The sequence below is a fragment of the Phocoena sinus genome, chromosome 1, assembly GCF_008692025.1.
Source record: "Phocoena sinus isolate mPhoSin1 chromosome 1, mPhoSin1.pri, whole genome shotgun sequence".
Classification (NCBI taxonomy): Eukaryota; Metazoa; Chordata; class Mammalia; order Artiodactyla; family Phocoenidae; genus Phocoena; species Phocoena sinus.
The window spans coordinates 69604041-69617117 of record NC_045763.1 but is presented as its reverse complement, the minus strand read 5'-3'; the positions used below and the strand labels follow the sequence as shown (position 1 = coordinate 69617117).

At 35.2% G+C, this 13077-nt stretch overlaps 1 protein-coding gene across 3 annotated transcripts in view; it reads left to right on the top strand.

Moving 5' to 3' along the window:
* ADGRL4 (adhesion G protein-coupled receptor L4) overlaps positions 1-13077 on the top strand; it is a 121928-nt gene that overhangs the window by 91154 nt on the left and 17697 nt on the right. For all 3 annotated transcript variants that reach the window (XM_032647622.1, XM_032647629.1, XM_032647638.1), the window contains one exon: positions 126-192. In XM_032647622.1, the coding sequence (XP_032503513.1) occupies positions 126-192 (67 nt within the window). The remainder of the gene's footprint in view (positions 1-125; positions 193-13077) is intronic.

Sequence of the window (13077 nt, the reverse complement as noted above, 5' to 3'; positions counted from 1 at the left end):
GTTAAGATGATCTCATAAATATTTGGAATGCAATTCTGAATAAGCTTTGTATATCATTGAAAATTTTGCTTTGTTGAAGTACGTACAAGCATATACGTAGATTTTATCTCTTATTTACTTTTCAGATGTTGGCTTAGCACAGAAAACAACTTTATTTGGAGTTTTATAGGACCAGCATGTCTAATCATCCTTGTAAGTATATATAAAATTGCGGCTAGAATTCAAAAAAAGTTACAGTTTAAGGGTGCTTAAAATTCTCAACAATCAGGCATTACTTTGAGGGGAAAAATAATTTTGAGCACTTTACAATAAATCATCTATTAATACTGGACATATATTGCATCACTATTGAGAAAAAATATACATTTTAAACTCAAGGCTATTATAATTAACTTGCCCCTCTTGGGAGGCTGTATTTTTGCATTACGTGTAGAAAAAGCATTTTTCACTCATCAGTAGTATCTCAGCATACTTCAATACTGAGAGTGTGCCAACCAGCTGATAATCTGGCATTTCAGATGTTTACGTTATTTAATCTTTTATCAATGATCAGTGATCTTTGAAGATTAGACTGTCATCTTTATAGTTTTATCATCCTTATGTACCCTGTCATCACGAAAGTGATTTTAAACTAAATTGCGACATCAGAGACAAGAACCCGCTATTTCCCATGATCAGGCAAGTCATATATTGATAGCCCTATTTCAGCTGGGAAGAGGGCCTTTTAATTCTTATTGGAAGTGGTTTCAAACCTACAAATTTGGCAGGTGTTATATGTTCCAGTCTAAATAAAGTCATTTTTATGTGTCTCCAGAGCATTTCTAAGTGCCGTAAGTTTTCAAAGCCTCTCTGAATATAATAGTCTGTCAATGAATCTGGGAGGTCTGACAAGGCTCTACAATAGAATGAATTGTCAATGGAGGAGTTGTGACAATATTTTGGACAACTTTGTCCCATATGTTTTGACCATCAGCTAGCTATCTTTTTTGAATTTTTTTCCTCTCCCCATGTGTTTTTTTTTTTGTTTTTTTTTTTGTTTTTCTTTGTGGTTCGCGGGCCTCTCACTGTTGTGGCCTCTCCCGTTGCGGAGCACAGGCTCCGGACGCGCAGGCTCAGCGGCCATGGCTCACAGGCCCAGCCGCTCCGCGGCATGTGGGATCCTTCCGGACTGGGGCACGAACCTGTGTCCCCTGCATCGGCAGGCGGACTCTCAACGACTGCGCTACCAGGGAAGCCCCTCCCCATGTGTTTTTATGGGTGTGAGGAAGCTGCTAAATGGAGAAAGACTTGAAATGCAAAGCAAAGAATTTTCTTCAAGGTTTACTTTTTAATGGTGTGGGTGAAATAAAGTGCATTCAGTAACTGTATTTCCTAATCATCACAGAAAATTGTTTATAATTCTCACAGTGAATCTAGTAATGTAAAAAGAAAACATTGGCAAGATTTCAGCTAAAACAGTTTCAGAGTTAGTTAATTTAGAATTCCAAAATTTTCAACCCACATGAAAATAGAGGCTGAATGTGTCCCATCCATACATTTTCATGCGTTGCCCTGATATGAGTATTTTGTGTGAAAGCACTGTCTAAATTTTCTAATTTTACTGATTCCTTCTCTACAGAGTGGACCATCTCTCATATTGTTTTGTATAAGTGAAAGTTCTTTGGATCAGTGATTCTTAGAGTTTAGAGGAAAGTAGTGGGCTAAAAAGTTCCTGAAAACAGGAAAAATAGGAGCATATTTCTCTAAAGTAAGAAATAGAAAGTGTTCCCTGAAATTATTTTTTTTTTACTTTTGCTTCTATAAGGGAAAAGATAACTTTGGATTATCTTATAGTAAGATGGACAGACTTTAGACGGGCTTATCTAAAAATGAGTCCTGTAAACTTTCCTAGAAGCCTAAATGAACAATGTCACACTGTCCTAGTCTGAAATTAATGAACCAATATATCTTCCATCTGGTTTCTGTATGATAATCATTCATTTAACTAGAGGGTCAGGCTACTTAAGAAATGGATAAGGCCTTTCGGTTGAGTCTAAAACTGAATACTGTTTATCTTTTTTATATCTTTGAAAACAGCAGAAATTCTTTAAGTAATTATTGAATGAAAGTGAATTCCTTTACTCTAGTGATCTCTGGATTTCTGTGCTAATGCTGGCCTATTATTACTATTATTATTCAGCTGCATGATACAACATTAAGTAAAAGTTTTCCTGTTGTCCCAGAATAGTATTGCATTCAAAGATAAAGTAAAAGAAATATTGAGCACCCAGACATTTGAAAAAGAGCCACCAATAGTTTGGACCTGACACTTCCCATGGGTCTTTCAAAGAAACAGTAGGACCAGCTGTAGCCCAGTAAGGGGACTAAAGAGTGGGGCTGAGAGGGTTGTGTCTCGGAGTTAGGAGTCCTTGGCCTTTGAGGGAGTGCATTGTTCTCTATGAAAAGCTTTTCCTTACCCTGCCAGTCAAAAAAAAAAAAAAAAGTACTCCCCCATCTCCATGAAGACAAGTTCAAATTGTGAAGGAGTACTCCGAAAGGTCTGTAAAGAATGGAATCAGAAATAGTAAGAGTAAAACTCTCATCTTGATCCCAGATTGATGTGACTGTGGAATTTTCATGTCTCCTTGATATACAAGAGCAATATATGAACAATTTTTATGACAGCTTGACATATGTCCCCTGACTTTGGGTCAAGTGTGAACATAGAGCCTAGACTTGCTTTTAGTTTTCTGCAGGCTGCATGCTTATTGGACTATCCCCTTGACAGCAGGGAGGAAAAGGATTATTATAGAGTGTGCCTGGGAATAAAATGATGGGGCGAACGCACAAAGGCTTCAGGTATCCTATAAGCACAAAAAAGTTAGAGAGGGGAAGAAAAGTTGTAGTGCTGCCCAGAAGATTGTCAGCTCAAGTGAAGTTATACACAGCAAGAAAATAGGCTGAGCACAGGTGATGTTGAATGGTGGCGTGGCTGGCCCTCTCTGAAAAATGGAAGGGGCCAAGATGGAAATGAAATACTATAAACACTAAAAAAAATCGCATATACCATCTAAGTGTAAGCCATCACATAAGCCAAGATTACCGGCAGTAATAAGAACCAACCTAAACCAAAGTGATGTCGTGAAGCTCTCTCCATCCGAAAGAGCTGATCAGACCCTTCCAGCCCCCAGCAGCAGAGGAGCTGAGCTTTACCAATGAAGGAACATAGCCTAGAATCAACCGTGCCACCCCAACAGTCATCTATACAGATTTACTGAATTGAAAATTGTCATCCTATGTTTGGGGATATTCTGGTAGGACAGGATGCCAGTCCATATCATTAAGGTCACCATGTTAATTGGGTGGTCTGGGCATGATGGGAGAACAAAGGAAATATAAGAATTACCCCCTGCCCACTATAGTATCAATGAGGAGAAAGCAAGATGAAACAAATGACAAAGAATATCATATAATAAAATATAAATGATACCAGTGAGATGTGGAAGAGGAAGTCATCATGGAGATGAGGAACTCATTTGTGGATGGGGAGAGAAGCAGAGTATACTTTCCATACAGTGGATTCTTAGTGTGAACTTAAGTGTCTCCCAAGCAGCCCTGTAAGCGTGCCAGATTCCTTTTGAAGGAAAACAAAGGGCACAGACAAAATGTAAATAAGGCAGTACCAGAAATCACAAAATTATCATAATCTGTCTTTTATTAAGAATATTCAAGGGGCTTCCCTGGTGGCGCAGTGGTTGAGAGTCCGCCTGCCGATGCAGGGGACACGGGTTCGTGCCCCGGTCCGGGAAGATCCCACATGCCGCGGAGCGGCTAGGCCCGTGAGCCATGGCCGCTGAGCCTGCGCGTCCGGAGCCTGTGCTCCGCAACGGGAGAGGCCACAACATTGAGAGGCCCGCGTAACGCAAAAAAAAAAAAAAAAAAAAAAAAAAAAGAATATTCAAGAACCATCTTTTCATAGACTCATCACTCCCTAGTCTACATGTCATTAACTATTTACCAAATTTTTACCTCCATAAACTTATCCATTTCTTCTCTACTTTCACAGTCAGGCCTTTTTTTATCCCTTTGAGTCATTGTTATTCCTTATTAAGATTATAGTATTAATAACAACAATAATAAGGGATTTTTTTAGATTCACAGTTTGTTGAGCAGCTACTAATTTTAAAAACAGACAGCTAATACTTCAATACTCAGTCTCCTTAAATCACCTACATTGTCATCATCCCATTTTATTGTTAATGAAAAATAGAATTTGATTCAAAATGTTAGGTGATTGGCCCAAGGCACTGAAATCTACAAATAAATAATGAGGCTAGAACTTTAAACTAGTTCTGTCTTAATCTAAAGCTCACCTTTTCATTTTAACTTGCCACTTTTTCAGTTGCCTTCTAATCTGTGTTTCTGCTGCCATTCTGTACCATTTCATTTTAATCTATCCAGAAAAAACTGCTCCTAACTCAGCTCACATAATGAGAGCAATTAATAAGAAAAATAAGAACATTAATATTAAGCTCTTGTATATTCCTGGTACTAAGCTAAACATTCTCCATATATTAGCACATTTAGTTTAATCCTTCAACAACTCAAAAATGTGTGTGTGTGTGTGTGTGTGTGTGGTTTATTTTATTTTGAAGTTGGAGAAATTGGGGCATAGAGTGGTTACACAGTTTGCCGAACAATTAGTAAGTACCTGAGCTGGAACACACGCTCATGAAGTTGAGTCTATGACCTACCTTCTTCATCCCGTTGCCGATAGTTCCCCATTGCCTATAGTGCAAATACCATAGGCTGGTGTATAAGTTTCTCAGTACTTTAGCTGAACCCTGCCTATTTTCAGCCTTTTCTTACACTGCATATCTCCACAAAACAACTCATCTAAGAACTTTATCCTCTTTAGAATATTTGCCGTTCCTTGGATATTTTCTTCGTTCTTTGCACTCAATAATCCTACAACCTTGTGTAAAGCTCTGCTGCCTGAAATCTTATCATTAATTACTGCACAACTTCATGAAAACCTTTCCAGATTTGTAGCTAATCTCTTTCTTCAACCTGCTCCCATAGAATTTTGAGTCAAACCCGAAATAGTACTTTTAATGCTTTGTTTTGTTTCACATGATAATTTTCTGTCTGCATTACACTACTCATCTCCCACATCCAAATACCCAACATAGAGCTGTGAGTCTCTTGATTCACTGACCATAACTTGTTCAATAATCAATGCCACTTATTACATGACCTTAGGGGCCACAGCCCAATGAGTTGCAAACGAATTTTCTACAGAGCCACATTCACAATGCATTCTCTATGTATGAGTGGACTCTACACTGTAAAACTACCAGCCCTCTTGCTGATCACCCCAGAACACAGATGGTAGCAAATCCTTAATAATGATCTGTGTATTTTAATTGATCCATTAATAAAGACCGTGGTAATAAATAAGGCAAGAAGAAACACCCTGTGATCTTTCTTAAGCTTTATGACTGTTCTGTGTTCTGGATTCCTAACATGTAAGATGAAGATAATGATGCCAGCCCAACACAACAAAGATACAGTAAATACAAAACAATTTTTTTAGAAAAAGCATCTATTCTTTAAAAATTAAAAAAGGAAAATACACAATAATTTGGAGGACAATCTTTGGCTTTCTTAGCTTTACCTTTTGTATTAAAAATTAAGTTAAAACACTAATTTTAAAACCATAATTTGCACAGCAAAATTTTATATGCAAGGTACTGTAGGTTTGGCCAGTATAGTGTGTGTGTGTGTGTGTCTGTATACATATATATAAGCATAGGTCCTAATTTTTTAAATATTGGTGAAGATATGACAGCATTTGTTTAATTATAGCAAGATATTATTATGATAACCGTGCTTGTACATGGAATTTGTTAAAAGTCTCTAGTACACTCTGCTGGAAAACGTTAACTGAAATGAAACAAAGTGTGAAATGTCTTAAAGAGAAGCAATAGAAATTTAATAGAGTAAATAGTATTTACTTTCCAGAATAAAGATAAAAAAGTAAGTGAGCCTTCAAATTTAAATAGATAATTAGTGGTGACTTTGTTATGCCTGGCTTTAAATGAGAGATAAAATTGCTTTCTCAGCTTTCTCTGAGCAAATCTGGGAAGACTTGTACTTGGAAAAGACATTTTTATCGAACAACTGGCAATGGGTTTAATTCTTACATGGAATCCTTGTATTTCTTCTGTAGAGTAAGAACCAATTCCCAGTAAATGATATTTGCTTGTTTTTATGAATGGAGCCCTGGGGCATGTCTGGTTTGGAGTTATAATGATGATGCCTTTAAGATAATATGTAAATGAATAAGCACTGAATTAGTTCGCACTGGTGGCTTTTTCTACCCCTAGGTATGTTGTTTCAAAGGAAGATTCAAGCTTTCAATTTACTCTGTTAAGTGTTAACTACTTAGGTATTTGAGCAGCAACATTTTTGGCATTGATCAAGTAAAAGTACTCCTCAGGTGTTTACTCATTAATATTAAGGATCTCTTAGAATTCTGAAGCGTGAACCACTGACCCCACTGATTCCATCTATGAATCACTGCATTTAGAATGTTAAGATTATAACTATACATGAAAAGACCTAGCCATGCTTTTGAAAGATTGAGCTGTACAAGAAAGAGATTTCTAAATCTTTGTAAAGCAAGCTGCAGACTGAAGATAATTTACATAATTTATTTCTTTTCTTCAGTATTTTTAATCTTTCATGCTGAATTCTTTCAACTAAAACTGTGCAAATGATTAGATTCAAGTACACAAATATAAAGAGTTTGTGAAAATAATTTAACTTTTAAGTAGAAATTGAAGTTTCTCATAGATATGTTCAGTATTGAAGAATTTAATTTGCTGGATTGAGGCAAATACTAATTAAGCTGTGTCCAAATAAGGCATTTTCTTTAAAAAATGAGAGCTTTCATTTCAATTTAAATCACAACTCTTATAATTCAGTGTTTCTATATTGCTCCTTTACCCATGTCTTTTTAGGTTGCCCAGAATTCCACTCAGTTTTTTGTGATGGTCTCCTCTAATTGTTCTAAATTATGTCTACAATCTCTTAATTCCCTTTCACTAGGAAATAACTATTAAAACCTACTCAAAACTGAATTCCTCACATAAGCCTTACAAAACAGAACATGTCTATGTATATTTATTATTATGTGATGTATTCTTATTACTTTTTTTTAAATTTCGCAAATTGCCCAAGCTTGAAAGAAATGTAAATATTACAAGACTATGTAAAGTAAAAAGTGAACATTTCAAAACATACTCATATTCTTCATGACTGACTACTCTTTTGCTTAATATTTACTTTGTATCTTTCCAGACCTTTGCTATGCATACAGACACACACACAAATACATATATACCGCACATAAATATGCATATACATATGTATAAATGTAAGCAAGAAATTTGATTATAAATTCAAATAACCCAAATTATTTATAACCTGCAATGTATCATATTCATCCTTCCTTGTTAGAACATACAATTCTACCATTTTTTATCATTGCATATTATGAGTATGATCTAATTTATTTAATCACTTTCTTATTGATTTTCTTCTTACAAATCATACTGCAAGAGAATCATTTCAATACAGTTACATATACCCATTATATAAATTTGTTATGAAGTGCCTTTTAGAAGTATAATGTACAGCACAGGGAATATAGTCAATAATATTGTAATAACTTTGTATAGTACATAATGTATAAAAATATCAAATCACTCTGTTGTACACCTGAAACTAATGTAGTATTGTAAGTCAACTAAACTTCAATTTTTAAAAAAGGTACAAATGCAAGTAGAGGCAGATTTTTAAATTTCCAAATTGCCTCCGAAACACTTACTTCAATTGATACTTCCATTGACAATATATAAGAGTGTCTGTTTTCTGACATTTTTGCCAACACTAGATAATTTTATCTACTGTGGTGTCTAATGGCTAAATAGGAATATATAAACTGAAAGGAAGAATTATGATAGACCAAGATTCTGCAACAATGGCATCATTAACACATAGGACCAAATCTTTGTTGTGGCACCTGTGCTGTATGGAAGTTTAGCCGCATCTCTGACTTCTATCATCACCACCAGCTCCACCATCACCACCTGGGTATGACAACCAAAACTGTCTCCGGACACAACCAAATGTCCCATGGGGGGCAATACTCCTAAATCTCTTGACTGGGAGCTACTAGTGTAGACTTGGTTTTTAAGTATCTTTTATAGGAGTGCATTTGCAGCTTTCTTTAAATGGCACAAATATAAGGAAGAGAATTAAAATCATAGTTTGGGCAATGTCCTTTAGATGACTCCATTGAAGTTATATTAGAAACACTATTCATTGTAAATTTTAAATTGTGGATAACAATTTTAATTACATGGATAACATTTTAATTACATGTGTTAATTTAATGGCATCATATTTGTTAGATGCATCTTTAGTGACCTCTGTGGTTCAAGGCACTTCAGTATTCTACCCTCTTCTCCATATTATGTATTAATAAGAACTTCAGAGCCTATAACATTTAGCTACTTTTTCATATTATTCTGACCTTCTTGAAACAGGTAGCTGGCATTTAAAAAAAGGAAAAGTGGTGCTAAAAAAGAACTTAACATAAATAATACATTTGTAGTTTCCAATGTATTCCCATTCATGGGAGTTATATTCTTACCGGAAATACCTTCACAGATAATCTTCTTGGAACTTGTTCTAAAAAATTTCATAAAATTTGAATAACTTCATAAAACTTATCAATCCAAAAAAATATCGAAAAAGAAACCCCTTGGGTCTCTCAAGCCCAATAAGAAATAACCAGCTTAATTAGAATTTCACCAGCCAAGGTGAAATTCATCCCTGGTATTTTCGTATAAATGCAGCTTTACATTGAGGGATGTTACATAATGAAATGGTGAGAGGGAAACACTAGGGATGTTGGTAGAGCAAGACAGTCGGTTAGAATTATTGTTCACTTTATGTTTGTGTAGTCTTTTAATCTTTACAAAACCCTTTTAGCATCTCAGTTAATCTTCCCAAAAGCTTCAGTAATACATCGAAATTAAGGTAGGAATAGCATGTAATAAGAGATAATGTTTTACTAGATTTTCACTAAATCTAGTAACTATAATCTTGACTTATCTATTTATAAATACCTATGGGGGTTCTACTATTTATAGCTTTTTAAAGAAGTGTACCAATTCCTTGAGAACCGGTTAAGCTAAAGCTAATTATGTACTTTCTTATGTAGCTAACAGATGAAATCTTCAAGCTACTACTCAGCAAGAATACATAAAAATCCGTAACCTTAGCCAAGAGCACACTACATATTCTGATCATTCTTCTACTTCTGCTCATCCTCTTAGTGTAACACAGCATCCTTACCCAAGTTGGTCTGCAACAAGAGTGAGCCCTTATTTGAATCGGTCTTTGTTAGCACTTGCTGAGCTCTTGTTCTACACATCTGAAAATATTTAATCTTCCCTGTAAGTATGTATCATGTCCCTCTGTCCCCTTCAGTACTCTCTGCAAAATATAAACTACTCATTCTGAGAGAACGGACTATCTGCATGGGTCTGTCTTGATTTCTGTTTCTCATATAAAAATGTTGTGTCTAGTTTCAGGGCTTCCCAAGAAAGGAACATTTAACAATTCCTTCTGATGAAAAAAACATGCCTCCTGATGGTTTCTGTTCAAAAAGAGAGCCCAAGTTGTTCAGTGTTAGTGCACAACCTTTATTCATTAGAGATTCATTCACACTCATTTGGGTAAGAGCCACCATTCTGACTGTATTTCAAATAAGTGGGAATTTATTTTAAGGCTTATAGAGATTAAGAAGTTTACTCAGGGTCACCCACCTACTGAATGGTAGAGGCAAGCTCATGCTTTCCAAGTTTACATTCTGTGCTGTTTCCCTGTCATATATTCTTTCACCTTGCCTTGCCCAAGAGACCAAAGGGAGTAGATCTTTGTTAGGTCCATGAAAAACTTGTTTCCATCTCCCAGATTCCACAAATGGTTTCAAGGTGGGTCGTCAGAGACGCAGCAACTACATTCCTTCTAAAAATTATTCATAAACTTTCAATTCTTTGTTTTACTTAGTGAAGATGTCAAAATAAATTATTTTTCACTGAAAATGATGGAGATCTCATCTACTATAGATGTCTCTTTCCCCATTTTGTATTGCTTTATCTAAATACTTGCCAAGCATATCTAACAACTAATCAAAAGATCCTACCTGAAATCCTGACTATACCAGACTATAGATCAGTATATGGAATACAGATAGTCTGGATGTATTCCAGACAGCTCTATTCAAAAAGCCGTTTTCAAAAGTAATTTTTTTTCTACAGAGTAACACTTATTTGGAACAGAGCACCACGTGCCTGATAGACATTTTGAATGATAATAATAGATTCCCAATGATAGACATTTTGAATCCTTCTTCCACTACCCCGATATACGAAGGAGGTGACTGTCCTTAGCCACCTGTGCCTGAGCGTATTTGGGTGAAAGGTGATGCTTACATCATATCTGGATAAGGTCTGGAAAGAGGTGACATATTGCTGGTTATCTTCCATATTTAGGCACATTTGAAAGTTAGAATGGTCACTACACACATGATTCTCACACGGTACCCCAGGAGCCATGGCAGAAGCTGGAGGTGGAGCTTGCCAAACATATCTGAGCTTATCTTAATAAGAGGAAAACAAAAAACTCAAGTAAATTCTAAACTGAGCAGAACACTGGGCAACAGGAGCAACAAATACTGGGCCTCAACAAACAGGGATAAAGTGGACACTGTCCCTTGCAGGCACTGGATGTTCCGGCCCCTGTCTGCTGATCCGCCTCATCTCTCATGACCCTCCCGTGGGCTTTTGTGTTTTAATAACATTGGCTGCTTTATAGTTTCTCAGAAGTTCTATGTAGCTGCCCATGTCAGCACCTCCACACTAAAACACTCCTCGTGGCTTTCCTCTGTCTGTCCTTCATCCAGTTAACTCCTTTCAGATATCAATTCAAACAACACTTTCTGAGGAAAGTCATCCCTGACTCACTGGTCTATAATGAATCTTTTTGTTATATGTCTACAAAGAAGCCCTTTTTTTTTTTTCTTTTTGAAGAATTTCCTCCATTTATAATTACACGGGAGTTAGTTTGAATGACTGATCAATAACTGATTCGTATCCGTCTCCCTCAGGAGACTGTAAGCTCTATAAGAGTAAAACCTTATGGATTTTCTCTCACTATATTATCCTTGAAGTTTGCCGAGTAGTAATCACTCAAGTAATATTGTTGGATGAATAAATAAATGATGCACCAAGTACAGTAGTTAGTCAAAAATGTTAATTCTTTTCTCCAAAGGAAATTTAAAGAAAGAAATCATCATCGTGGAAATGGGGTTATTTTGGGAAGACTTCTCAGAAGAGATAACATGTGAAGCAGTCATTATAGCATATCACTTTTTAAATTGAAATATAGTTGATTTTCAATGTCGTGTTTCAGGTGTACAGAACAGTGATTCAGTTATACATATATTATATATATGTATATTTGTATATACTCAGATTCTTTTCGTTTATAGGTTGTTACAAAACATTGAATATAGTTCCCTGTGCTATATAGTAGGTCCTTGTTGATTACCTATTTTATATATAGTAGTGTGTATATGTTAATCCCAACCTCCTAATTTATCCTCCCCCATAAATTTGTTTTCTGTGTGTGTGTCTCTTGCTGTTTTGTAAATAAGTTCATCTGTATCTTTTATTTTTTTTTAGATTCCACATATAATCGATATTGTATATTTGTCTTTCTCTGTCTGGCTTACTTCACTTAGTATGATAATCTCTAGGTCCAACCATGTTGCTGCAAATGGCATTATTTCATTCATTTTTTACTTTATTTCTTTTCACCTTAGGAATAATTGCTATATCTATCTATCTACCTAGATCTATCTTCATTGGCATTTTAGGTTTAACTGAATAAAATGAGGTCCTAGCCAAATAATGTCAGAGTTTTTAAAAAGTAGTATGATTAGTAAAAAGCACATATTATGGAGTCCTTTCTATGCCCTGGATTTCTAATATGTACATGAGGACAGCAATGCCAACTCTATATACAGAGTTACTGTTAAAAAAACAAAAGAAACAAAATTAAAAAGATAAAAACATCCTTTAAAAGTTAAAAAAGAAAAACTTTTAATAATTTGGGGGACAGTCTTATGTCCCTCTTTTATTTTTATCTTTTATATTGGTGATAACTAGATACATCTTTGAATTTAATTGTTAAAGTTCTATCAGATGCTAAATAACAGCCTAATGATTTATATGTTTGTATAAACTTTTTAACTGTTACTAACCTCTATCCTCATTTTATACAGTAAGCATATACAAGGAACATTTTTCCTTGCTTATATCTTAAATTTCATTATTCAGTTTTCATTGTCACATTAAACTGAACAATTGTTGTAAATACTCTTCACATATAGTTTTTCTCCTTCACCTTTGTTTTCTAGTATCTTTCTATGGCTTATAACCATCTGCAGTTGAAACCGGCCACAAAAATAAGCTCATGAAATTCACTTACACCCACAGAGGCCACTTTACCCTTCGTGTTTATAAATTTCTAGTTCTCTCCACCTTTTAATTCTGTCTGGAGACTAGTAAATTATTCTTTCAAAAATTGAAAATATCCAACTATTAAAATATTCCCAAAGGAAACATATTAAAAATATGAAGTGTGAATATTTTTTTAATTCATAAGATGATTATATATTGGTATGGAATTTTAGCCGTAATAAAATAGAGCAATTATTTAACTATTACCTCAGGGGGGATGTGGGAAGATATTTTCCTAATGAGGCAGTTTTCTGCCCACTTGTTGATTAAGACTTTTGTGTGCCCAAGTCTGATTAACGAATATACCTCAAAAAGTCCATAGGTCTGTAGTTTCTGTTAGATGCAAAATGTTGCATATATCCCAAGGTATCCATTCATAAAATGAAGGAGATGTAACTTAATTCTTTCCCTTTTCTCAAAATTATTCCTAGAGGGT